General features: G+C 32.7%; 1 protein-coding gene across 2 annotated transcripts; it reads left to right on the forward strand.

Annotated features, from left to right (window-relative positions):
- The first annotated feature begins 3,754 nt into the window (after nucleotides 1-3,754).
- LOC127721775 (uncharacterized) lies at nucleotides 3,755-24,826 on the forward strand. Of its 2 annotated transcripts, XM_052228566.1 has the most exons (4): nucleotides 3,755-3,907; nucleotides 4,983-5,089; nucleotides 11,699-11,778; nucleotides 18,098-24,826. In XM_052228566.1, exon 4 carries the CDS (start codon nucleotides 18,192-18,194, stop codon nucleotides 23,850-23,852), a length of 5,661 nt encoding a protein of 1,886 aa, XP_052084526.1. In that variant the 5' UTR covers nucleotides 3,755-3,907; nucleotides 4,983-5,089; nucleotides 11,699-11,778; nucleotides 18,098-18,191; the 3' UTR covers nucleotides 23,853-24,826. The 2 variants fall into 2 exon arrangements, with proteins under 2 accessions (XP_052084526.1, XP_052084525.1); XM_052228565.1 differs by lacking the exon at nucleotides 4,983-5,089.
- The last annotated feature ends 1,998 nt before the right edge of the window (nucleotides 24,827-26,824 follow it).

Below are 26,824 nucleotides of genomic sequence, written 5' to 3' on the forward strand. Positions count from 1 at the left end.
CCTTTTCTGGTTTAACCTTCATCGGGAACTTGCAAACCCCAAAATTTGGAAGCTGTAATTAATAATGTATTACATTTGTACTACACAAAATAAGTAATAAAAGCGCTGAACGTTCCTTTGCTTTTTGGTGACTTTTTGTCGTCAATATATATACATGTATGTACTGATTTTGTGTCATGGATGAATACCCCATATCCTTTGTTTTTCTATCATATACTAGTAGTTGTATAAACGTAGATGCAAAGACCAATTTGTAATACACGTAGATGCAGAGATAATGAGAGACATATTACATACTTTATACAAAACTTGCAAAGCCGGATAAGTAAATAATTAGCCAAAGGTTGAAACAAATTGTATTGATTCTGCTTAAATGACACGAAATTTAAAATTCTCCTAAACTGCTGCATTGTCGTGTCATCTTCTCTGAAACTGGTACTTACAGTCACATAAAGATAGAGCAACGATTACTTTAAAGTTCAATCTAAATATTTAGAACCATTTACAGATACTATATTGGTTTGGATTCATCACTTATATAGAAATAGAGCTGAATATGTTAAAATGAGAGGGAGGTGACACCGGGTGCATGGCATGCTCATTTCCTAACTCCAACGTTTTTTGTAATTTTTTCCCAATTTCCGCTTTTTACCAGAGCCCATTTTTTTACGCCATAGATCTATTCCAAATCCCTATGCATTTTTTAGCTCACCTGGCGCAAAGGATCATGTGGCGTTCGTCGTCGTCGTCGTAAAGTTTTTCGTAAGATCTTTTTCTCTGAGACTTGAGTTGAATGATCCTTAGGGTATATATAGTATAAAGATTGTGTTTTTTATTCCAGTCAGTCAATGGATTCGGGTTCTTATGATCCTCTTGTTTTACCCCCTATAGTCCACATCCCCACTTTTACCCCCTATTTCCAACGTCCCAAAAGAGTGTCATACCCTTCGAATGATCTATAGCAGGATTTTTTTCATAACAGTGTATAGGCAAAATATGCAAAATATACCAACACCTCCCTGATTTGCTCTGAGACTGGTATACTTGCCTCGTGTAAAATGAAAATACAACAGACTACTTCAAGATATGAACAAAGGTACTTAAGTATATGATTCAAACTATATATGTATTAAAAATTGATAAATTTTATCGACATATTGTTAGTATTCATATGCATGGCCACTATATAGGATCCTTTTGATTGTAGACCTCTTCATGTACTGTGTTAACTTATGAATCATAGTTTAACTGGTAGATCAAGTAGGTTATGGTGGTCGGAACCCCCAACCAACATCTCCCACATCCCGATCGGACCTGGTAAAGTAAGTTTGGTGAGTTGAATTCAATCAATCTATTTACACTTTAATAAAATGGTTAGAAGACGACATGCTGTTGTTGGCAAAGATACGAAGGGCTACCGTTCAATTTCGGATTTTAATATTATGCTTTTCTTACATTTTTCATTTTGTAATCCCCCCTTCGAAAGTGAACAACTTAATCTCCTGACAAAACAATACAAATAAAGTCAATTGACGTTAAAGATACATGTATGCCATCATTATGTCATGTACGTCTGTTTCTATATATATACTTAAAGAGTTTTATTCTCTGTCAAAATCACTTCATATCAAGGTATCTATTATATCTATGAAGGTTTGAAAGTGCTGTGGCAATTGCCCCCTTTTGAGAATTCAGTACCAAAGATACCGTCATTTATTAGTCTGTACCCGTTGAAATCTTTACTTACATCTATAGAAATTGACAATCGGAGGGTCGGTTGAAAATTAGATTTACGACAAAAGAATTCTAATTTTGCTCCGGACTCAGAATCCCAAAAAGCAGAGGTGAATCCAGGGGGTGTCACTGGGTACACGTGACCGTGACCCCCTGAGGAAACAACGGCTCTTTAATGGATCTAGCATTATTTTGAGGGTAGGAATGGGGTTCCCCACATGACGAATGACGTTAAAATATGTGTTGAAATAACGTTAACGATAAACATTTTACTCCATTTGACGCTAACGGTAGCTTCAAAATGAGATTTGACGAATGACGATTAAAAATTGAGGCTCATTTGACGCTAACGGTAGCGAATAAAGGACGTTTGACGCTTGACGCTTGACGACAATGGGAATTTCTACCTCTGTTATGGCTCTTGTTCTCACGATGAATGATGTCAAGAATGGGCCCAGATGCACGTGTTACAATGTATAATTGAAAGCCTAATTAACTGTTTCTTGATTTTTTTTAACTCGGACTTGTATAGCCCGATTAAACTATCGTTCGAAGTAAAAGTGTGGTTGTATTTCTGGTGGTTAACAAAATTATCATATCTAAATATAAAAATAAGGAGATGTGGTATGATTGCCAGTGAGACAACTATCCACCAAAGTTCAAATTAAGTGGATGTTAGCAATTATAGGCAACCGTACGGCCTTCAACAATGAAATAACGCATACTGTGTGGTCGGCTATAAAAGGCCTTGACATGAAAAATATGAAACAATTCAATTGAGAAAACTAACGGCATAATTCATAACAAACCAGTTTTCGAAAAACAAATATGACAGACATGAACCAACGACAACCACTGAACTGCAGGCTCCTGACTTGGGACAGACACATACAGAATGTGGCGGGGTAAAACATGTTTGTGAGCGCTCAACCCTCCCCATAACCTGGGACAGGACAGTGGTATAACAGTACAACATAAGGACAAACTATAAAAATCAGTTGAAAAAGGCTTAACTCATCAGATGGATACAAATAGAATTACATGTAACAAAAACACAAAGTGGACGTGGACGGGTACTTACATTGTACATCCCAAAAACAAAAAGACACGAAGTACAGATCTGGGAGTACTCACAGTTACTGACAGCTAGTTCAAAGCCAATAACAATTAATGAAAAAAATCATGTATCTTAAGACTAAAGTCGGCCAGTGCAGTCGGAGAGATGATTTAAAAACACAACAAGTTTGACGGAGCGTCTTTTTACCACAGAACACCGCAGAATACCACAGAACACCCAAAATATACCACAGAACTTCGTGCCCACATGTTTATTTTTATTTTGATTATTTATTGCAAGGATTTGTATAGTTTATTACTATACAAATCCTTGTTTATTCACGGTAACCACTCTTAACATAAAATTAATCACAAAAATGACAACAACAAAAAGCGATAAATTCTGGTATACACAAAATAAATTTAACAAATAATTACGTTATGCATCTCAACATTTTCAAAAATTAAAAAAAATAACAAGAAAAAATTAAATGTCTGTAGTATTTATATTACGAAGTTCTGTTGTATATTTTGGGTGTTCTGTGGTGCTGTGGTGTTCTGTGGTAAAATAGCGGGACAGAAATGACTAAATAGAAGTTATCACTGATCAATCAATCACAATTCACCCGCTGATGCTTTTATTTCGTTACGGTGTATCAACCACAAGCACTTGTCTCTGAAAAATAATTGAGTTGAAAACAAAGTCTTGAAAATAATATCACCGTATAAACTGAAGGAAATAATCAACAAAGCTCTGCATTTTATGATTTTATGTAAGAATATTCTTTCTATTTGAAACAGTTATTTTATCACAGTTTATTCATTTTTCTTTCAAGTTTTTCTTTTTTACAGAGCAACTAAGTCATGTCGTGATGTGACCTTAAATAATGGTAAAATAATTATATTCGGATTGTTCAGCCTATCCGTTATTGGTTTACTTTTACCACAAAGGCGTTCATTTCCGGTGTAATTTGAGCTCATGGTGTCAAAAAAGAAAATCGTAAAATCACTGAAAGTTGCAGTTTCTATAAGTTCTTTTATTGGTAAAAATCATTCTTTGCAACATAAAATATTCCATGTTTCTTATCAATGTTGGGAATTGACGTGATAAAACCAGGTAACGTATAACGTGGTATGTAAAGTTGGTAACATAATTGAGGAAATACATTGAAATTTAAAGTTGTACATGCAAAAACACAGTGGCTGTGTGATAAGTATATAACACACCAACTCCTTTCAAATCACAAGACACCACATTCAACTCATCAGAAAAGAAAATAAAGATATGTCTTCCTAACAAATCCGCATGCACAAACACAGTAGTCAGTACAATTTCGATCAATAAATGATTAAAAATATTATTAAAAAGGTTAAAAATAATATTGATAGAAAGAGTAATATAATTTTTAACACTTTTTAATCCTATATTGATAGAAATTGGAGTGACTATGGTATAGTTACCTTCTTACATTATTATATATTATTTCTACAGGTTCATTAATCTGTGGAAGACTTTCTGGTACTAGGTCAAGTACATGTGGGGTTCGGCACATGTGGGGTTAGCTGCCGAACCAAAGCTCTTAGGTCCTTGAGATATTTTTTGACTATTTGCGGACAAAGAGCTACGGTTCCACAGCTAATGTGGGGTAATAAAAAATAACTGTTTTCTGATATTTTGTCTTGTAATATGAGGAAGGGGCTACCTTAAATGCCAGCTAACCAAATGTACCTACATATAGTTTTTGTCTAAAATTGAAAAAAAAGGCTTGTTGAGTGATATTTTCAAGTTAAGACTGTCACTATTATATCTTACACTTTCCAATGCCCCAAAACAGAACTGTCAACAAATGAATTTTCCCCTACTTTCTTCCTGATATCAATATGTGGGTCAGGCAAAATTACACTTGAATGTGTATTACCTTCTATTTCACAAGGGTCTATTTGATCAGGGGCAGGGCCATTGTCAGAAATATGAACAGTATTGGCTTGGTTTTCAACTGAGTTCAACATCAATATATAGGCATGATAGGCAATGCAGCTAACCTTTTTTACTAATAATAATGTCAAAATAAGCTGCATTGTATTGTTTTAAAAAGAAAGGGCAGTTTGTATTTTTAACCTTCTTGCTACAAAATCTTTAGATGTTCCATTATTGCCCTGCTTCCTTACACGGATAATTTTAATTTCTTCAGGAAGTCTTAGGAAATATTTTAGCTGGTTCATCTACTTCTTGTGGAAAAGTAACACAGTGCCCACCAGAAGCAATAACCCCATGACCTAACGTGAACAATAATACAAGGTGAGATTCTACATATACACATGATACATGTAAGTTTTTGTGTTTCATAGGAAATATGTTCCACTGGAATTTATATCACAGAAAATTTATACCCGGAATATAATAAGGAAATATGTTCCAGCACTGTAAAATTTGTTCCGGAACTTATTTTTTCACTAAATGTTAAATAAGTTCCAGTGTTATAGATTTACATGATGCATTAACTTTATATCAAGCAAAACATTCTATAGTTGTACCTGACAAATTTAATAGTTCATCATTGAAGTCTTTAAACAACATGAAAACATTCAAAATAAGGTAAATCTTTTAGAAATTCAAATTGAGTCACCATATATATTGTATGTAGACAATATGAATAAAAAACAAAGGCACAACCATGATTATTGATTAACAACTGTGATAAATATTTAAAACCCACTATTTCATTTTTCTACAAATTCTGATATAAAGTAACATATGTCATGTATGTTGAATTGCAATATTCATAAATAAATGATTGATTTATAAAATTTTTCTGATTGATTTTTCTTATTCTTCGCTTTTCTGACTCATTAAATTAGTGTCATTTGGGTATTTTTTTTATGGATAATGTACAATGTAATTAAACATTTTGCTATACTCCACAGAATCCATTTTGGATGTTTACACTTTTTATTAATTACATTATCAATATAGTACATGTTTTTATAATGTACTTGAATTATAACTTTAAACTCACTGATAACAATGCTCAGTATTAAACATAACTTGTATAACCAGTGGAACATATTTCACAGATAAGGAACTTATCTCACCAGGTAAGGAACAAATCTCACAAACCCGGAACTTATTTCACTAGGTAAGGAACATATTTCACAAACCAGAACTTATTTCACCAGGTAAATTGTGGAACTTATTTTATAGAGATGGAATAAATCATTTAGAAATTATCTGTGAAAAAATTTCTCCCAGAATATATTTCCTGTGAATTTGTTCCACTGGAACTTTTTTCGCAGGAACAAATTTTGGCTCCCAGTTGTTCAACAATAGAATGAATAGTAAAATCGCAAGTTCAGATGGAATATGTTTAGGGTCCATATTGTTTTCTGCTGAAAATAATTTTATTGGCGATTTATCTAAAGACAATGCTAACATTCATTATCTTGTGCCATTTTCATATCCATTTTTCTTTCTTTGCAAATATTACAAAATTTAAAACAATAAGACATTTGTTTAATTTCAAAACTACGAATACAATCCATAACTTTATTAAATTGTTGATTTTCATGAAGAGGTGGAGGATTTGGAATATATCTTTTTCATCATTATTTAAAAGTCAAATGAAAGTTGTAGCTGTTTTTTTTATTTTGTATTGCAAACGACGCTTTCTGTTTGTTAAATTATTTTTACTTTCTAAATTAGCTGGGTGTTCATATTGTAAAAATCCCCAGTTTCCTGCATCTCATACAATTCATATATTTGATCAGCAAGAGGACCTGAGGATCATACTGATTGTTAAAAGAAGAGTTTGAATTTACAGTGAGTCTGTTTAGAATATTGTTTTGATCAGGTTTTTCATTTTCATCTAAGCGTAAGGAACCATAAAAAGGATTGTTAAGTTGATGATCTAAAGATTTTGCTATTTTCTGGGATGCTATTTGAACACTCAAATGTATTCATGATCATCTTCTGTTTGTGGTTTTTCTACATCAATTTCATGTACTAATTCAGAGTCAGTTTTATGTAAATTCTTGCTTTTTGGTTTTGTAGCTAATTTTTTTGTGGTACACTTTCTTTTCAAGTTTTTGCATTTTGGTTGGTACTTTTTTTTCTTTGATCTTCTTTTGGTCATGAAAATTAATTTGTAGTGGTGAAGTTGGTATAGGTGTTGATTTGTTTAAAGGGTTGAAATGTGCACCTGATAAAAGTATATCCACATCCGATAGACAAATGATAGAGTGAAAATGTTTTGATCGGGATTAAACTGACGCATAAAATATACATTGTACAGGCGACTGCGGGAGCCAAATATTTATATTGCATCCATTGATCCAAATAATGTAGCAGCAGCTTGAATTTCACTGGATGTAGCCCACATACTTCCAAGTATACATGCCCTGTATATACCTATCAAAAGTTGTGGTATTATAACAGGTTATCATAACTCTATCTTCCCATAAAATCCAATGTTGGACAATATGGGAGCATACAATATACCTATATGTATCACTTCAGACTCAAGTCTCCATTTATGATTAAACTTAGAGAGTGAAAAAAATAGTTTCCATCTCCTGGGACCGTATAAGATAAATATGTGTCATAATAATGACAAGATTTGTTGAGGGCAGTGAATCTTAAGTTTGCCAAAGGAAGTATAGAATTAGCAGATTGTGAATTTGAATTTAAATTTTTTGTTTTGTTAACGTTTGAAAGCTTCTGTGAAGTTAGAGACTGCTGCTGAATAGAAATGTTATTGGGAATTTCACCTGCATTTGTCTGTGAGCTACAGGAATAACTGTGATCACCAACGACAGTATAATCAACGTCATTATCACTGTTACTTGATATCGGGAATTCTGTATCACATGAAGTAGTAGTCATGGTCAACCAGAGCACCGGATTTTACTACCTCTGCATATGACCTACGTTTCTCCTGAAAATTATTGCTTGCAGAGGGTTTTTTCTGTGTTCCCATGGCTGGACGGAACTTTTACACTATAAATGTGATCATTCATTATGATATTATGACTTATAAATGAAGTACCTGTAATTATTTTGGAAATTTGCTTTCAATGGAAGGATGAAGCAGACGATAAACATCATGTAAGATAGGTTAACGGTTACTTATTCGTTCAAGCTTCGGTTATTTCTGTGGTACAATAAAATTTGAATAAACTGCACAAGTTACCAAAATTTGTTTATTCTTGTTTTTGTAAACAAATAAAAATTCATGTTGTATTTTAATAACATCCAATTTGTTCCATTCTGCCCCGTTTTTTCAAGTGCACGATTAAAACAAGAATCTGGCAGCCATTGAAATACAATAATCGTATGAGATTTAACAAGAGAGACGAAACTTTTCAGATGGGTCATGTAGAGAGAGTTATCGTTCTTTATTCCAATTCAATGCTTCTACCATAAGTGCCAGCTAACGCTGGCATATTAATTATAAAAATATTTGAATTACCGTGATTTCGTAGTGAAATAAAAACCGATACTTTCACTTCTCTGATGTCATACAACACTAGGTGTTGTCAAGACATCGTTGATGATGTTGCATCAAAGCAAATTGTGAATTTGTAGAAAAAGATATAGTGCCTTGCATATTTATACGGATTTTCGAAGTAAAAATCGGTTATTGATTTGGGGATGTACTGCAGGCCGCTGCCAAACAGTGTCCGTTCATTTACATGAAAACACTTTCAAATTTAGATATGTTGTTTCTTGTGACTAAATGAAGGTCAAGTTCAATTTTCACGATTTTAGCTTTTCTCGTTGTTCAGTTATAGCCCTTTCCCAAGAATTCATTTTTTTATGAATTAATCCATATCTGTACAAAGGGAAATAACTCATTTTTTATTTAAAAGATTTTTAAAAGACATTGTATTAATGATAAATGACATTTTGGATTTTTTTTTCTTTTCTTTGGTAAATTGTGTGAAGAATTTTGTGGTAGGTTTGTTTGTTATTCTGTATAAACTAATTTTCTGAATGCTATATATATATAAATTTTTTTTTATGAAGTGAACTCCTTTAATAGGATAATAATCTATTTTTATTATACAATATATTTCATTACATTTTAAGTTATTACATTGATAGAAAAGTTGCAGATCTGTATTAGTTTGTGACAAATGAAAGAAAAAATATTTGGAACTATTGATTATATTTGACTATATTTTGAAAATAGATATACATTTTGTTACATCATATCTAATTTTAGAGAACTATTAATCATATCTGATGTTAGAGTACTATGTTAAACCATATTTCTGTTCAAAGGGAAATAACCCCTCAGATTTGCAAATATCATTTTCATTATTAATTAGATCTAGGAAATATCTTATCATATGATTATAATTGGAGTGACAGATTTATTTGAAAATTTTCTGTTTCCTGATAAGATCTGTAGGACTGTATAAATAAAGTTTGAAATTTACTGTATATTATTAGACATTTTGAAGATAATTACAGATAAGTTTTATAGATTTTTAAGAGATTTTGGATTAATGATAAATAACATTTTAGATTTTTTTTCTTCTTTTCTTTGGTATATTTATGCCAGCGCCGTAATAGGTAAATGTCCAATTTCAATTTTTCAGTTATTTGACTACAGTCATTTTGTGTCACAAACCTATGCTTTGTCAAATATTCAATCACAATCCAAATACAAGCTGTTTGATTTAAAAGTTGTGTCCATATATATACTTGCTCAACTATTCTGGGTTTGACCTCTGTAGGAAAATCCTGTTTGCTGTCACTCGACAGCCTCTTGTCTACTTTATTTTCCCTTAAAAAGCACATTGTCACTGTAATAAAAAGAATAACTTATCAAAGAATTCAAATATCGAAAAATATTCAACTCGTGACCGAACAACACTGATAATTAACTCATGCACTTCGTGCATTTCTTGAATTAATGTGTTGTTCGGTCACTCTTCATGCTCATTGAATATTTTTCGATATTTGAATTCTTCAATTAGTTATTTTATAAAAATCAATTGTTTCCCCAAATTGAACCAATTGTAATCCTGATTTTACTTCTACATTAATTAGTGTATTAGTTGCTCTTACTTTACAGAGTACCTCAGAGTAGCTATACATGTACATGTAGGTACATTTTTCGACCTGTCAAAAATTGTATTCTCTATATTCAAAAGTCGATAATATGAAAATGGTTAAAGTGAAACTTACAAAAAAATTTTTGGGGTCAAAATACATGAGCACATTTACATCATTTTCATGTACAAAATGATTTACTTATAGAAATCAATAATATGTGTACATGTACATGTGTCATTGAATTATTTTCACACCTAGTGGCCTTTGTTCTAATCGTACATTGTAAAGGCTATAACAGTTTGTTTTTATATCATGTATATAGACAAAGCAGATTATATAAGATAAAAACTTAACAAATTTACAGAGGAGATCAATATATTTCATGTATTTCAAACCAGATTTCTAAGTAACAACATACATCATGTACATGCAATGTAAACAAATCTTGACATAGAACATTTTAAGTATTGGGAATATATTACTCAGCAGGTTCAGGCTCATGGTAAATAGAAAATGACAGATAATAATATTTATCGGCAATTTGTACATTTCCCTTTGATCTTACTGCCTAATATTTGGAAGATCATGGACTGGACTTGATACTCGAAAATATTAGGCAATGACGTCATGTATCAGTGCAGCAACGTCACGTGTTCATGTCCGTCCGTTTCAATTTATCAATGAAATGCACGCGACTTCATTCATACAACCGAACAACTATCCCAACGTTTTGTACGCGTAAAAGTAGTTTTACTTATTATTTCGTTTTACTTCATATTCTGAACAAAAAAAATACAGTTAAGACAAATTGCCGATAAAAAGAATAATGGCATTTTATTTTTTGATACTGACTTCATCAGCTCGAATATCAGCTCGCCCTTGCGGGCTCGCTTGATATTCTTGCTGATAAAGTCAGTATCAAAAACAAAAATGCCATTATTCTATATAAATATTATTTACAAATTATATTACTACAAATAAGTCATGAATATTGATCAATAATTAAACATAACTATATCAAGGATTTGTATAGTATAAATCCTTGATTATACCAGTTGTTATCATGGTTATATGAAATAACAAAATTAAAACAAAGAAAAACGCAAATCAATGGAAAATCGATTGATAATGCAGTTTTATTTTGGTAAGATCATCATAAAAGCACTTTAGTTTTAACAATAGATGTATCGTAGAACTTTAAATAGAAAACGAAAAAAACTCTCATGAATTGACGACATAGACAAATGAAATTATTTCTTAATCCTCCAAACTCTAAGTAAAATCTGTGTCACACCAAAAAATTCTAGCAACTCTCCAAAAAATCTTGAAGCACAGGACATTTTAGCAATGAATTTAAAACTGCTTAGAGACGGACATTTTGGCGCAGACATTATAGTCAATGTTAAAGCCGGAATAATTTGTTTACCTGTATAATGGATAGTCCATTGTGAAAACTTACCTGGTTGAATAATACTTATCATCATGTACCGTAAAAAGTAATTTATACTGGTTTAATGTTTAAATTTTTTGCATTTACAATTTGGTTAGTAATGGAAATAAATGTTGTTGAAAAGAAAGTGCAAAACACGAAGGTTTTTCTATGTATTATAATCTAATTACAAACAATAACATTTCTTAAAATCAAATGTACAATGTATCTATAAAGCTGTGTCTAAATCTAGATAAGGCAAAGAGAAGGAACAGTTCCTATAGCACATGCTCTCACATATTACAGTTATGGTGTATTATTTCTTGAATTACATGTAACTTCTCTTGTGAGTAAATAGCTTCTTTGCAATTAGTTTGTTTATTTTATGCTCTATTAAAATTATGTTTGTCTTGTTATAGGATCAATTGGTATTGAGTAATTTGGACATGTATGGTCAGTGTTAGTACTGATGAGAAGGAAAGACTAGTGTTTTCTCAAGGTATGATAAAATCATTACAGTGGTTTAAAGTCATAAGATCCTTCATGTTTTATGTACTTGCATGGCTAAGTTTTTATACGACCGCAAACAAATTTTGTGGTCGTATATTGGTATGACATATGGCGTTATCGTCGTCCGAAGACACATTGGTTTTCACACTCTAACTTTAGTTTAAGTGAATGGATCTCTATGAAATTTTACCATAAGGTTCAATACCACAAAAGGAAGGTTTGGATTGATTTTGGGGGTTATGGTACTAACAGTTAAGGAATAAGGGGTCAAAAATAAGCATTTTTGTAACTTCTAGACATAACTTGTGTGTTAGTGTATGGATCTCTCTGAAATTGTACTGCAAGGTTCCATATCACAAAGGAAATGTTTGGATTGATTTTGGGGGTAATTGCCTCAAAATTTTAGGAATTAGGGGCCAAAAAAGGGACAAAAAACAAGCATTTTTCTAGTTACATGACAATCACTTGTGTGTAAGTCTATGGATCTTTCTGAAATTGTACTACAAGGTTCCATATCACAAAGGGAAAGCTGGAATTGAGTTTGGGGGTAATTGCCCAAAACGTTTAAGAATAAGGGGCCAAAAATAAGCATTTTTCTAGTTTCCAGACAATAACTTGTGTTCAAGTGTATGGATCTCTCTGAAATTATACTGCAAGGTACCATACCACAAAGGGAAGGCTGGGATTGATTTTGGGGGTAATTGCCTCAAAATTGTAGGAATAAGGGGTCAAAAAGGGGCAAAAAACAAGCATTTTTCTAGTTTCCTGACAAGAACTTGTGTTCAAGTGAATGGATCTCTATGAAATTGTACTGCAAGGTACCATACCACAAAGGGAAGGCTGGGATTGAGTTTGGGGGTGATGAATCATAAGGGGGTTTAAAAAATTTGGGAGGAGGGGGATTTTTTTTTCCTTTTTTTTTCTTTAAAATTTTCCATTTTAAATTGGTTATTTCTCATTTATATATAAAAGCAAATAATAATGATATGGTTTGAATAGGTAAATTAAAAATTTTTAAGTTCTTAGACCACATTCATTCTGTGTCAGAAACCTATGCTGTGTCAAATATTTAATCACAATCCAAATTTAGTGCTGTATCAAGCTTGATTGTTATGTCCATACTTGCCCCAACTGTTGAGGGTTCGACCTCTGCAGTTGTATCAAGCTGCACCCAGCGAAGCATTTTATTCTATAAAGCACCTGTACATGGACTTTCTTTTAAAACAAAATCCTGTATCTTATTAAAATCTTCAGAAATGTACTGATATTGAATTATTGTCTCCCCGTACTCTAATTCGCTGATAGCTTTTCTGTATCCAGTTGTCCCACCTGCCCAAAATAGAAGGGTGGCCCGCTCTTGGTGCCCTTACCCCGCCATACTGCCCTCCAAAGCAAAAAATTACACCCCTCTGCCTTTTCAAAAAATAAACTGTTCAAATATTACATGCCTAGTGGTGCTTCTGGAAATTGTTACCTGATTGTGTAACACACTAATCATCTAATTAACTGACAATGGCATTAAGTTGAATATCTTGCCTTTGGCAGTTTTATCACCTCTGTTAATGATTGTTTACTGCTAGTTAGGTGATTAAAGATAATTGAACAAATACTAGATATTTAATACAGATTTAAAATGTCTACATGTCAAGGTATATTTGTTCCGCCTAACAGAAGTTCCACTGGAAACTTTGTTATAAACAATGTCATAATATCTGTTCCTGTTACCCCCAAGGGTGACTGGGGAATAGAAGTATGGTCATCATTGGTCTTCCTCCGACCGGCAGTAAAACCCTTGCTAAAGTGGGGCGTCCGTTTAGCTGTGCGGGATGTATCAAGTAAGCAGCCACGTCCGGTCAGAATGGGGACGTTAAATCCGATGCCTCGTGTAAAGAGAGTGCCACGCTCTTTGCACGTTAAGAACCCTTGCAACAACTCTTTGAGGGGTCCGTAGGTGACCTGTTGCAAGGCTAAATTTCTGTCCCTATCCAATATACCCTCATTTCCCGTAGCAGTCTAAATTTCTCCGACCTTAATCCCGGACGCCCTTTTACAGAACCTACGTATTGTATTTATTGATAATTTGTTCTCGTCCTGAATATGCATGAAATATTTGCCACTGGACGTTAAGCAACCAACAATCAATCAATCAATCTGTTCCTGTTGGAACAAATATTCTATACCATTTATTCCGTTAGGAACATTAACTGTAATATTTTTTCCATTGGAAATAATATTCCAGAATATTGTTTCCTTTTGGAACTTACATGTATATTATGAAGGAACTTCTATTCCGTGACACACATGTTATCCATTTGTCATGTTTATGTACAGCATGTACACCTGAAAAACTTTATTTAAGTAGACATTAATATAAAAATAAAATGTTAAAACAATTTTAAAGGCATATTTTTGAATACATTGGTAAAAAAATGTTTTGTTTCATAACACTGAGTATGAAATTTAAAGAAATTCGTATTTTGAACATAAACAAGATTGCATCACTTCCTGTTTTACAATGTTTACTTCTTGTATTTATAATCCTCCTTCTTACTTAGAAGCACTTAACAAATGCTTTTATTCTAAACAATTATGGAGAAAAAAGAAACTGTTAATATTTTCTGCAATGTATGCATCAATATGATTTTATCATCTCCTGTTTCACCTGTTGAATTTATAAAACTCCTTACTTTGGAGCACTTTGGTGTGCACTTAAAAAATACTTTTTTTTAACAATTTAAATAATAATAAGTAACTTTCAATAAAATATACTTTATGTTTGAATAAGAAATTCAAATGTACATACAGTCTACTCTCTTTATCTGAAACACATTTAAGTCGAAATTCTGGATAACTCAAACCAAGTGTTTGGACCCTCAACATTAAAGTATACATATTTACTCCTTATATCTTGAATTTTCGCTTGATTCGAATTAATCTCTCTGGTCCCAACCGATTCGACATAATGAGAGTTGATTGTAATTTTATTGCATTAAAAATTCAATTTTTAATTTATACCTCCATCTTTCAAAACTACTTGTTTAATTTTATAGACTGGTATCAGTAATAAAACATTGAAATTTCTGATGATTATTTTTCCTTACCAAATGTACAAGTTTGTTTAGATTAAAATTAAAATTATATGCTTTGCTTCATGGTATGATAATTTGATAAAAAAATTCTTACTGGAATCAACATCAAGAACACAATAATTTCTAAATATGCTTGAAATACAACTAATGTCCTCCAGTTGAGCCTATATTCAAGGGAATTTACACTGTCTAACAGTGCCCTTACAATCTGGGTTATTGCGCTAAAGTGCCCTTTCAGACAACTAGCACCCTTCTGCCATGAGATTCAAGCTGGAACACTGGTGAACTTAACCAGGGGACCTCTTGTTAGTACTTCGGGAAGCACAGAACGCAGTGTTAAAGAAAAACTAAGTGTTAGGGAAAAACCCTTGATGATAGAAAATTTAAACAAACATGGAAGTTAGAGTTAATTGATTCTAAAAGAAAAAAAAACTTGTGCACCAAATTATTTAACAACTGTTATCAGTCAAGGGTATAACTTAAACAAGTTATTACAGAAAATAACAGGCATACAGTTATTGTGGGAATTCTGACAGAGTTATCTCCTCCTGTCATGAATTGTGTTGAAATAACACATTTTCGTTATTGTACAAAGAAACAATGTCTGTAATAATGTCTTTCAGTCATCACAGACATTTTTGTCGAGTGAAACGCAAATTATGTCAGATACTTTCAAATTTACCGCTGTTTGTTTTGTTGTTCAGATCTCATGTGATTTCAACATGTTTATATTATTATGTGCACCATCTTTTTCTGGGAAAGTTTTCACTGAATAAAATTTTTTGTCGATTATAAATTTCATGGATTCCTAATAAGTGCATGAAGTATATAAATCGTCTACAGAGGCTTAGTTAACTGTATATACATGCATTGGTTCAATAATTTCCATAACATTATAATTTCAAGAAACTTGTTTCATACGATATATAAGATAAGAAGATGTGGTATGATTGTCAATGAGACAACTATCCACCTGGCACCAAATTACTTAGAAATATGTTCCTTTAAGCTTTTTATTATGCCCAGCCCCTTGACGACTTAAGATTTACCCATGTCCGTCTGTACTTTCATACGTCCTGAAATTGGTTTCATTCTCTAACTTTACTTTGCCTCAACCATATTTTATGAAACTTATACACAATACTTTTTTCACTGTCATGACTGTTCTCGAGTTTTTTCCCTTCATCAACTGAAAAATGGCTGAATTTGCCATTTCAGCACTCTAATTTTACTTTGCTGCAACTAAATGTTATGAAACTTACACACAAAGCTTATTACCATCAAATGCAGATCAAGTTTGATTTTAAATGACATCACTTTTGGTGTTTTCAAATTATGTAACTTTATTAATAACAATTACTGAATTCGTAGTACATTGACTTTTGCATATTTACAAGCTGGAGCATCTGTGTCCCATGAATACATTCTTCTTTTATCTAGATATGTTCTTGTCATGTTTGTGGCAAATTCATTACTATTTAAACACTTCTCTTGTTGGAATTCAGTACTGTTCAGTATATGAGTTTTTAGGAGAAAATTCATTACTTATTTGATTATTGGTAAATAACTGTTACCTAACTCTCTAAAAATAGACTGCAAACTAAGTATATGAATGGTATTGAATTGCTGCAAGGAACACATGCCTGAAAATTCCATTGACTAGTACTTTCAGTCTTTTTAGATTGGTTTTTATACGACCGCAAAAAAATTTTTGTGGTCGTATATTGGTATGACGTTGGCGTCGCACTCTAACTTTAGTTTAAGTGAATGGATCTCAATGAAATTTTACCATAAGGTTCAATACCACAAAAGGAAGGTGGGGATTGATTTTGGGGGTTATGGTACCCACAGTTAAGGAATTAGGGGCCAAAAATAAGCATTTTTGTAACTTCCAGACATAACTTGTGTGTAAGTGTATGGATCTCTCTGACATTGTGCCACAAGGTTCCATATCACAAAGGGAATGCTGGGATTGATTTTGGGGGTAATTGCCTCCAAATTTTAGGAATTAGGGGCCAAAAAGAGGCAAAAAACAAGCATTTTTCTAGTTTCATGACAATAACTTCTGTGTAAGTGTATGGATCTCTCTGACATTGTATCACAAGGTTCCATATCACAGAGGGAATGCTGGGATTGATTTTGGGGGTAATTGCCTCCAAATTTTAGGAATTAGGGGCAAAAAAGGGGCAAAAAACAAGCGTTTTACTAGTTTCATGACAATAACTTGTGTGTAAGTGTATGGATCTTTATGAAATTGTACTACAAGGTTCCATATCACAAAGGGAAAGCTGGAATTGAGTTTCGGGGTAATTGCCCAAAATGTTAAGGAATAAGGGGATAAAAAGGGGCCAAAAATAAGCATTTTTCTAGTTTCCAGACAATAACTTGTGTTCAAATGTATGGATCTCTCTGAAATTGTACTGCAAGGTACCATACCACAAAGGGAAGGCTGGGATTGATTTTGAGGGTAATTCCCTCATAATTTTAGTAATTAGGGGCCATAAAAGGGCAAAAAAACAAGCATTTTTCTAGTTTCAGGACAATAACTTGTGTGTAAGTGTATGGATCTTTCTGAAATTGTACTGCAAGGTTCCATATCACAAAGGGAAAGCTGGGTTTGAGTTTGGGGGTAATTGCCCTAAACATTTCGGAATTTGGGGCCAAAAAACAAGCATTTTTCTAGTTTCCAGACAATAACTTGTGTTCAAGTGTATGGATCTCTCTGAAATTGTACTGCAAGGTACCATACCACATAAGGAAGGCTGGGATTGAGTTTTGGGGTAATGAATCATAAGGGGGTTCAAAAAAATTGGGGGGGATTTTTTTTTTCATTTTTTTTCTTTAAAATTTTCCATTTTAAATTGGTTATTTCTGATTTATATATAAAAGCAAATAATAATGATATGGTTTGAAAAGGTAAATTAAAAATTTTTAAGTTCCTAGACCACTTTCATTCTGTGTGAAAAAACCTATGCTGTGTCAAATATTTAATTACAATCCAAATTCAGTGCTGTATCAAGCTTGAATGTTGTGTCCATACTTGCCCGAACTGTTCAGGGTTCGACCTCTGCGGTCGTATCAAGCTGCGCCCCAGCGAAGCATTTTATTTAAAAATCAAAATGGCTGTTCCAATATATGATTTAATTACTAACTTTGGTGTATACTGCTTATAAAGGTCCTATGTTATTAAATTATATATTTTGTTTACAACATTTTCAGGAAAGATGAGATTGGAATGTAAAAAAGAAAGGACCTATTGACAGAATTACTGCAGGGTACGCAGAAGTGAAATATGACGTGACTGTGTAAGATAATGGCAGGCAGGCAATGCTTAGATGGAACCTTAGGTTATACAGTGACTGAAGAAGATGGCGTCAAGTACAATATTCATTGTAGTATTTGTGGCCGTGGTTTCATGGGTAAAGCTGGATTGGCTACTCATATGAAATCACATATAAATGTTGCAGTGAAGACATGTTTAGAATCCAAACCAGTGGAACCATTAGAACCAGTGATCGTAAAAAGTGATCTAACAAAAGAATGTCTTTCAAATTATCAATGTTTAATTTGTGGACAAGGGTTTGATAAGTTATGTGGTCTGCTTTCACATGAAAGAGGCCACCAGAAAAAGTTAGACAATGTGGGGAAAAAATTTGAATGCAAAGTGTGTAAACAAGAGTTTAATTGCCTAAAATTCTTGACAAGACATGCTAAAACTCATAATGGTAACTATCGTAATAGAGAAAAGAGATATAGTTGTGAAGTTTGTGGTGCTAGTTTCTATGGAAACAGTCAGTTAAGGGTACACAGACGCACACACAATGGCAGTAGACCTTTCAGCTGTAATTACTGTGAAAAGAAATTTCTTGACTCTGGAAACTGTCGTACACATGTTAATAAAGTACATTTTGGAAAATTGAAGGACTCAAGATATTACTGTGATGTATGCCATAAGGGATTTCATTACAAATGTGTTTTGAAAAAGCACATTTTGATCCATACCAAGGAAAAAATATACAAATGTGAATACTGTTCAAAAACATTTTCTTGGAAGCTGTGTTATGACTTGCACCTAAAACTACATTCAGGGGAGGCTATGCATCAATGTACTATCTGTCAGAAGACGTATCCTACAAATCATATTCTAGAAAAACACATGAATACACACACCAAAGAAAAAGAGTACAAATGTGACATTTGTAACAAAATATTTTACAAAAGAGGGAACATGTCTAAACATAGAATGATTCACTTTGACAATAAACCATATAAGTGTTCTACATGTGGAAAAGGATTTAAACAGAATTCTACAATGCGCACACATGAAGATATACACAACCCAGAACATTTGAGAAAGAGAAAGTCTCGAAAAGGGGTAAAGGATTTCCACTGTGAAGTGTGTAAACGTTCATTTTCTTCTAAAGAAACATTACGTAATCATTCTAGACTACATACAGGTGATTTGTTTGCATGTGAGATTTGTAACAGACAATTCACATATTTAAAACAGTACGTTATTCATAAGAGAAAACACACAGGGGAAATTACTGATAAATGTCACATTTGTGGTAAAGGGTTTATTTGTATTGGATATCTGCGTAAACATCTGAAAATGCTTGCTGGTACTCGTAAGTGGAAGTGTGAGGTTTGTGATAAACAATTTACACAGAGTGGAGCTTTGAAGAAACACATGAGAACACATACTGGTGAGTTACCGTGGGCATGTACAATCTGTGAAAGACGATTTGCTTGTAATGATTCCCTGCTCCAACATGAAAAACAACATAAAGGAATTGTTGATAAATTTTTTCATTGCCATCTTTGTCCAAAAACTTTCAGTAGAAGCTCTGGCAGGTTGATCCATATGAGGACAGTTCATGAAAGATTGAGACCATTCAAATGTGACACATGTACTAAAACATTTTCAACCAAATCCAACCTGCAAAAACATCTGATGGTTCATAATGACGAACGACCACATGAATGTCAGCAGTGTAACAGAGCCTTTAGAACACAGTCAAAATTAAAATATCATGTAAATGTTGTTCATGTTAATAAAAAACCATCAAAATGCTTAATCTGTCAAAGGGTGTTTAAAAATCAAGGTAACCTGAAAATACACAATAAGATGAAACACAAAGATGCATTGGGAAATCAAAATCTCAGTTTGTCAGAGGAAAACATGAACAGTATTAATACACTGAAAGACAATACTTTAAAATGCTACAAGTGTAAAAAGATATTCAAAACTAAATTTTCTTATAATCGTCACATGAAAGTTGCGCATGGATTAAGTTTAGCACCAACTCTTTGCCTACAGAAATTAGATGGAAAAATCAAGTCAAGTACGCAAACCGTCAAAGGACATGTTCAGAAGGATAGTGGTATTCTAGAAAAACTTAAATGTTCTTTCTCTGTTGGAAATAACCTACCATTAAAAGATAAAAACCCTGAAATAGACATGAAACAAAATTGTCATACAAATATTTTTGACTCTTTCTTGAATAATAAGAAAACTTTAGAAATACATAAAGCCGAGAGCTCTGAAGAAGTAGGCATAACCAGTATTGTAAAAGATAGAAGTCAATCAAAATGTGATGGAAATATATTTGAGAAAATGTCACGTAAAAAAGAAGCTACGGATATCATGAGTATAGGAGAAAAGGAAGGTAAACCACTTTCAACTGATTTGCATACTAATATATTTGAGAAAATAATGATGAAGCCCAATTCAAACAGTGGTTTAGAAAAAACATCAACATGTTTACCAGAGAAGAAAACAAATGACGCCAAAAGTTGTTCAAGACAAAGTAGAGAAAATGCTAAATCTAAACTTGGCAATCAGTTGAAGATGTTGAATTTGACATCATTGAGGATGAAGAAAAACGAGGTTGGTAATATATTTTCCAATTTAAATGGGATTAAACCTGGAGGAAATGACTTGAAAAGTTTACCTGAAATCAAAGCCGATCTGAATTTGACAGGAAGCAAAACATTGGACATAGAATGTATGGAGCAAGCAAATGGATGCAGAAATTTGTTTGATGATCTTTTGAATGATAAAAGAAAAAGTGATGATTTTGCGATTTTTCAAAATACAACTGATGATTTAGTGTCCAATCAAAAGGAAAATGAAATTATTTTAATCGCAGATGATGCAAAAGTTCGGTTTGTACCTGAATTAAATGAAAATTTAAATGCTAGATTAGATATGACAGAAAAGATTGAAGATAATGATATTAATGAAATAGATTACACAAAGAAAAGAGGCAGAAATCTCTTCGACGAACTGATAAGTAATTGTAATGTAGATAATAAAATTTCTCAGAAGAAAAATGAAATGTCGGGATTCGAAGATACTGGACAAAATAGCAGTCTGATGGAACTTCAACATGCTTCAGAGAACATGGAGATCAAGAATCAAGGTCATGTAATTATTGTTGATTCAAATTATCAGCAGATACGTATTTTACTAAAAGAAGGACAAGAAGATATTATAAACAAAGCAGCTATCAGAATTGGATCTGATTTAGGTCAGAGTGACACATTGCAGATCAGCAAATCTGATGTTGGATCGGATTCAGGTAAAACTGCTATATTCATGACATTAGACAATTGTGAACATATGGACGTCTCTAATTTGGATAATGTGAATGAGAATGACGAGCAAACTTCTAAAATATTGACAGCTGTAGAAATTGATGAACAAAATAAAATCAGGGAACTAGAAGATAACTCTATGCATGAACAAATTACTGAACAAGAAACCAGCAAGGAGAATCAAATGGAAATATTACAAGATATTGAACCATGTACAAATACCGATGACAATAATTTGAAAAATCTTGAAGGTCAAAGTGAGAGTACAGAGTGTGGTCAAGGAAAAAAAGATAAACAATGTGATTGGAATAAAGATTTGACCATCTTTGAGAAAATTGAACAAATGATTAAATCAAAAGAAATATGTTATCTTACAGAAAAAACAGCAGAAGATGATCATGAAGTGAAAAAGAAAGAAGCATATAAATTTTGTGAAATAAATCAGATTTCTGTAGATCTCGACATCCCTAGTACAGATCATGACATACCAAGTACAGATCATGAAAACAGAATGGAAGAAAATTCATTACAAAATGTGGAAGTAGAAGAAAACTTTAAATGTGTAGAGGAAAACAATTGCATAGAAGATATAGATTGTAATGTACAAAGTTGTGACAATGAAGAAAAAATGTGCTATACAAATGTTCAGAAAGTAAACTCCTTAAAGAGAAAAGCTGATGAAGAAACAGTTAAAAATGATAAAGAAAGGGAAACAATTGGACATGATCCTACGAAGGAAATATCAGCTTTTAATTTATTTGAGAAGTTTTCTCACTTTTCTTATGACACCTGTATGGAATCTGATGATACTGGTGTAGAACAAGACAATCCCATAGACTGTGGACACAATGAAAATATTAATTTTGAAGATACAGAAGAAACAAGAAATCAGGAAAAGGAAAAGGAAAATTTCCAGCAAGAATGTGAATCGCAATTTCTTGAAAAGGTTAATAAGGAAATTATATCAACCGATGAGGATAGAATAGTTCATGTTGATGTCAATGATAGTTATGAAAGTGACAAAATCAATGGTCAAGAAATTGAAAAAATCAATGGTCAAGAAATTGAAACAATAAATGGTCAAGAAATTGAAAAAATTAATGGTCAAGATAGTGAAAAAACTAATGGTCAAGAAAGTGAAAAAACTAAGGGTCAAGAAAGCGAAAAGATTAATGGTAAAGAAAGTGAAAAAACTAATGATCAAGAAAATGAAAAAATAAATGGTCAAGAAATTGAAAAAATTGATAGTAAGGAAATTAAAAAAAATGGTGGTCAAGAAAGTGAAAAAATCGATAGTCAGAAAAGTGAAAAAATTGGTGGTCAAGAGAGTGAAAATTTGAAAGGTGATCAGAGCACTGAACATGATGAATGTAAAGATGAACACAACAATGCCACATTTTCCTTGTCAGAAAGGATTCCTTGTCACAAAGAAACCAAATTAGCATCTCATAATGATGAAATGCATGTTGAACATAATCTTCCGCAGATTCAAGCATTGCAAATGAATAAAGAAAAAATTGTATATACAGATACTGGAAATACTAAAAATATTTCTGAAATGCCAAGATGCAATGAAAATGATAAACAAACTGAAGAAAAAAGTTGTAGTTGTGAAGATAGCAGTACTAATTGTGATGAAATGTTTATAAAAAAACAATTATTCAGTGATAAGGAGAAAGATGAAGTAGTTACGGGCAGCATTGGTGAAAAGAAAGAAGAAAATAAAAATATAAAGACTAATGAAAAACACATCCAAAAGGATTCTGTGGTTAAGAAACGTAAGTATAAAGGTGTTAAAGTATTCAAACAGGATCAGACTATTGTGGACCAGAGTTCAGTAAGGAAAGGCAATATCAAGATTATTGGTAAGAAGTTGTATTTAATAGGAAGAAAGCGAACAATGTCAGAAAATGGAGAAAGTGAAAATAAATCCACAAGTATGGAAGACAATCCAGGAAAAGTTCCTAATAAGGATGGACCAATCACAAATAAGACAGAATTTACTGCCTATGAAAATGAAAACTTTGAAAAGGACAGTTTTTGTCATCCTGATAAAGAAGTTCAGCACTTGCAAAGGTTGACAATATGTGATGAAAATACGTATACAGAAAGTGCAGAATTTTTGATAGAACAGTGTACAAAGCCAAAGTTAGTCTTTAAAGATGGTCTGTTCTGGTGTGACTTATGTGATAAGTCATTTAAAACAAAGAGTAGCTTACGAACACATAAATTTAGTCATCGTGAGAAATATAACTTTACTTGTCAAGCTTGTGGTATGGGGTTTTCGTGGGAGGATCATTTAGAAAGACACATGAATGTTCATTTAAAAACTTCCACATATATTGATTTGCTTCAGTCCTACAATGCTTCGTAAAAGTAGGGTATTCAATTGAATCTGATATCTTATTCGCTAAATTATTCATCAATCCCCTTTTCTTATTTCCATGCAAATTTTATTGGGAATGCTAAATGACAGAAAAAACAATATGTTGATATTTTCTTTTATTTTAAGTGTGCATATTTGCAAAAAATGATGTTGATATATATATAAAAAAAAATCACTTTGAGTCAGGGTTAAGACTTATATAGGTCATGTTTATTTCATTGAAGATGTAAGTAATATTTACATATGTACTTAAAGAAGTAAATTTGAAAGATTTTAATTTTCATTTCAAAATTTTGAATTATCTCCCCTTAATCTTTTCCAAAAATTTTCTTATACATGTACAACCCTCTGAATTATCTGGTTTGAATTAAGTAACCGAAAGGTCTTCAAAAAATTTCTCCTTTGAGGCTTGTAAATGAGCAGTGTTTTGGTAGACAAATGAGATTTTCTGTGACCAAGAAATTATACATTTATGAATAGTAAAGAAAACTACAGACAATTAAACACTCAATTACAGCAATGGAGTCAAGAGAAATTCAAGAAAAGAAGAAAATATGTCTTTTTATACCTCTGCCGTAGCAGAGGGGGCATTAAGTTTTACCCTTGCTGTCTGTACGTCCGTACATCAGTATGTCCCAAAATTGTTTTCCGTTCTTTTACTTAAGTTTGCCTCAACCAAATGTTATGAAACTTATACACAATGCTTATTACCACAAAATTAAGATCAAGTTTGAATTTGGGTGGCGTCACTTTTACCTTTCTAGAGTTATGCCCCATTACAAATGGAAAAGTTGCTGAATTTTTCTTTTCCATTCTCTTTCTTAAGTTTGCCTCTGAAACCAAATGTTATAAATCTTATACACAACGGTTATTACCACAAAATATAGATCAAGTTTGAATTTTGGTGACGTCACTTTTACCGTTCTAGAGTTATGCCCCTTTACAAATGGAAAAAATATTTGACCTTTAATTCAGAATAATAACTACATGTTGTTTTTTTGTGTCAGTTTAGCATCACCATACTTGTAATGCATGGTTAAATTGATGAGACTATGCAGGATGCTATTTTTCAATCTGATGCGTAATTTTCTTCCTTCAACATGTTAAACCTTTAATTTACACTTTAATTTTCTTAAGGTGTTTCAATCAATTGTAACATAGTGTAAATGTATCTTAATATTACCTGTATATATTGCTTATTTGGTCCTAGAGATATCACAAAAACATACCATAAACATGATAAAAGAATAATGAAACATGAATGCCTTCGTTTATTGAAATGGGGATTGTCCAGAAACAATGGAGAACAAGTATTTCTGAGATCCCTCAGGGATTTGTTTTCATAAAATATTTTTCATTATGTTCTGTACAAGTGAAATCCATAGGCTCGTTCCGAAATTTCCAACAAACCAAGAAATATTTTCACCTGGTAACAACCTTTTCTTTGTAAAGACAGAGATGACTGTTCAAATTTCATACTGGGATGGAAATTTCTTTTTGAAAATTTCTTCTGGTTGTACTTGTACCATGACCTTCATTGGTGTTCTCGTCCTGATATGCATGTAATATTTGCCACTGGACATTATTTACCAATTCACCTTCATCATCGTCATCAAATATTTAAGTTAACTGTATACAATGCATACATTATAAATTACAATAAGGGATGTGGTAAAATTGCCAATAAGACAACTATCCACGAGAATTTAAATGACGATGATAAAAGCAATAATGGATCACAATGCTGCCTTCAACATTGAGCAAAACTATTACCGCATAGTCCGCTATAAAAGGCCTATATGTATATATATATGGGAAACTTTTTAAAGTAGAAAATCATGGCTTGGGTTATGTCAAAACAATAATGAAGAACAAGAAGGTGTATGACGGACAGCAACCAAAGACAACCACTTAGTAACAGATCTTGACTTGGGACATGTATATAGAAAACGTGGTTGTTGGCGCTCAATCCTCCTTAAACCTGGGGCAGTGGTGTAACTGCACAGCATTAGAACACACTGTAAAAACAGTTGGTGATGGCTTGACTGATCACATTGGTACATAGCACAAACAACCATCATAAGGACAAAAGGTACTTGCTGTTACTAAAACCTAGTCAAAAAACAAATACAACTATTGCATAAACCATGTTATCCCAGACTTGAGTATCAACCAGTACACATCCAACTGATTCTGTGTAAAGATGTCTATCTTGATATACATTTTGCAACTTCTGAGAGCTATTCATAATTTCCCTTATTTTTGAAACAATTTTAATTTAGTAGTTAAAATTTTGTGCCAGAAGGCATCGCAAAAGGTAGGAGATGAAACGGGGGGATTACGGCCAGTCTGAAGACTCGCGCAATTTCAATGCTTCGAATAGATTTTATAAGACTTGCGTCATAGTGCAAATTATTTCAAGCTTCGTCTGCATGACCTTCATAATGTACTCTAAACTTGATGCAAAAAAAATGAACAATCGAACTGAGAATGAAAACGGGGAATTTGTCAAAGAGACAACACCCCGACCAAAGAGCAGAAAACAGCACAAGGCCACCAATGGGTCCTTAATGCAACGAGAAAATCCCGCACCCGGAGGATGGGTTTTGATGACCTTTAAACAATAATGTATACTAGTTCAGCGAAATAGACGCCACACTAAACTCTGAAACTTATAAATGAACCAAAATTTAAAAAATACACTAGATTACCAAGGATAGAGGTTCCTGACTTCGGACAGCCGCAGCAAATCGTTAACAGTACAAGTTTTAGTGAAGCGATTTACTTTAGTGTTTCACTAGTGGAGCAGAAATGATTTGTGTTGCTCTATCGGAAATTTTCAGGTTCTGTGGAGTTGTATAATCCGTCGTTTGATGCAATTTGTTTGTCTTTATCTTTTAGTCATACGTTGTCTGTGTTTCCAGAGACATGTATATATGTCTCTGGGTTTTCACCGACTT

This window comes from Mytilus californianus, unplaced genomic scaffold (genome assembly GCF_021869535.1).
Source record: "Mytilus californianus isolate M0D057914Y unplaced genomic scaffold, xbMytCali1.0.p SCAF_12, whole genome shotgun sequence".
NCBI lineage: Eukaryota > Metazoa > Mollusca > Bivalvia > Mytilida > Mytilidae > Mytilus > Mytilus californianus.

Bases quoted from the DNA above. Each gene is read 5' to 3' on its own strand.
- LOC127721775 (XM_052228566.1), top strand. From the start codon at position 18,192: ATGGCAGGCAGGCAATGCTTAGATGGAACCTTAGGTTATACAGTGACT.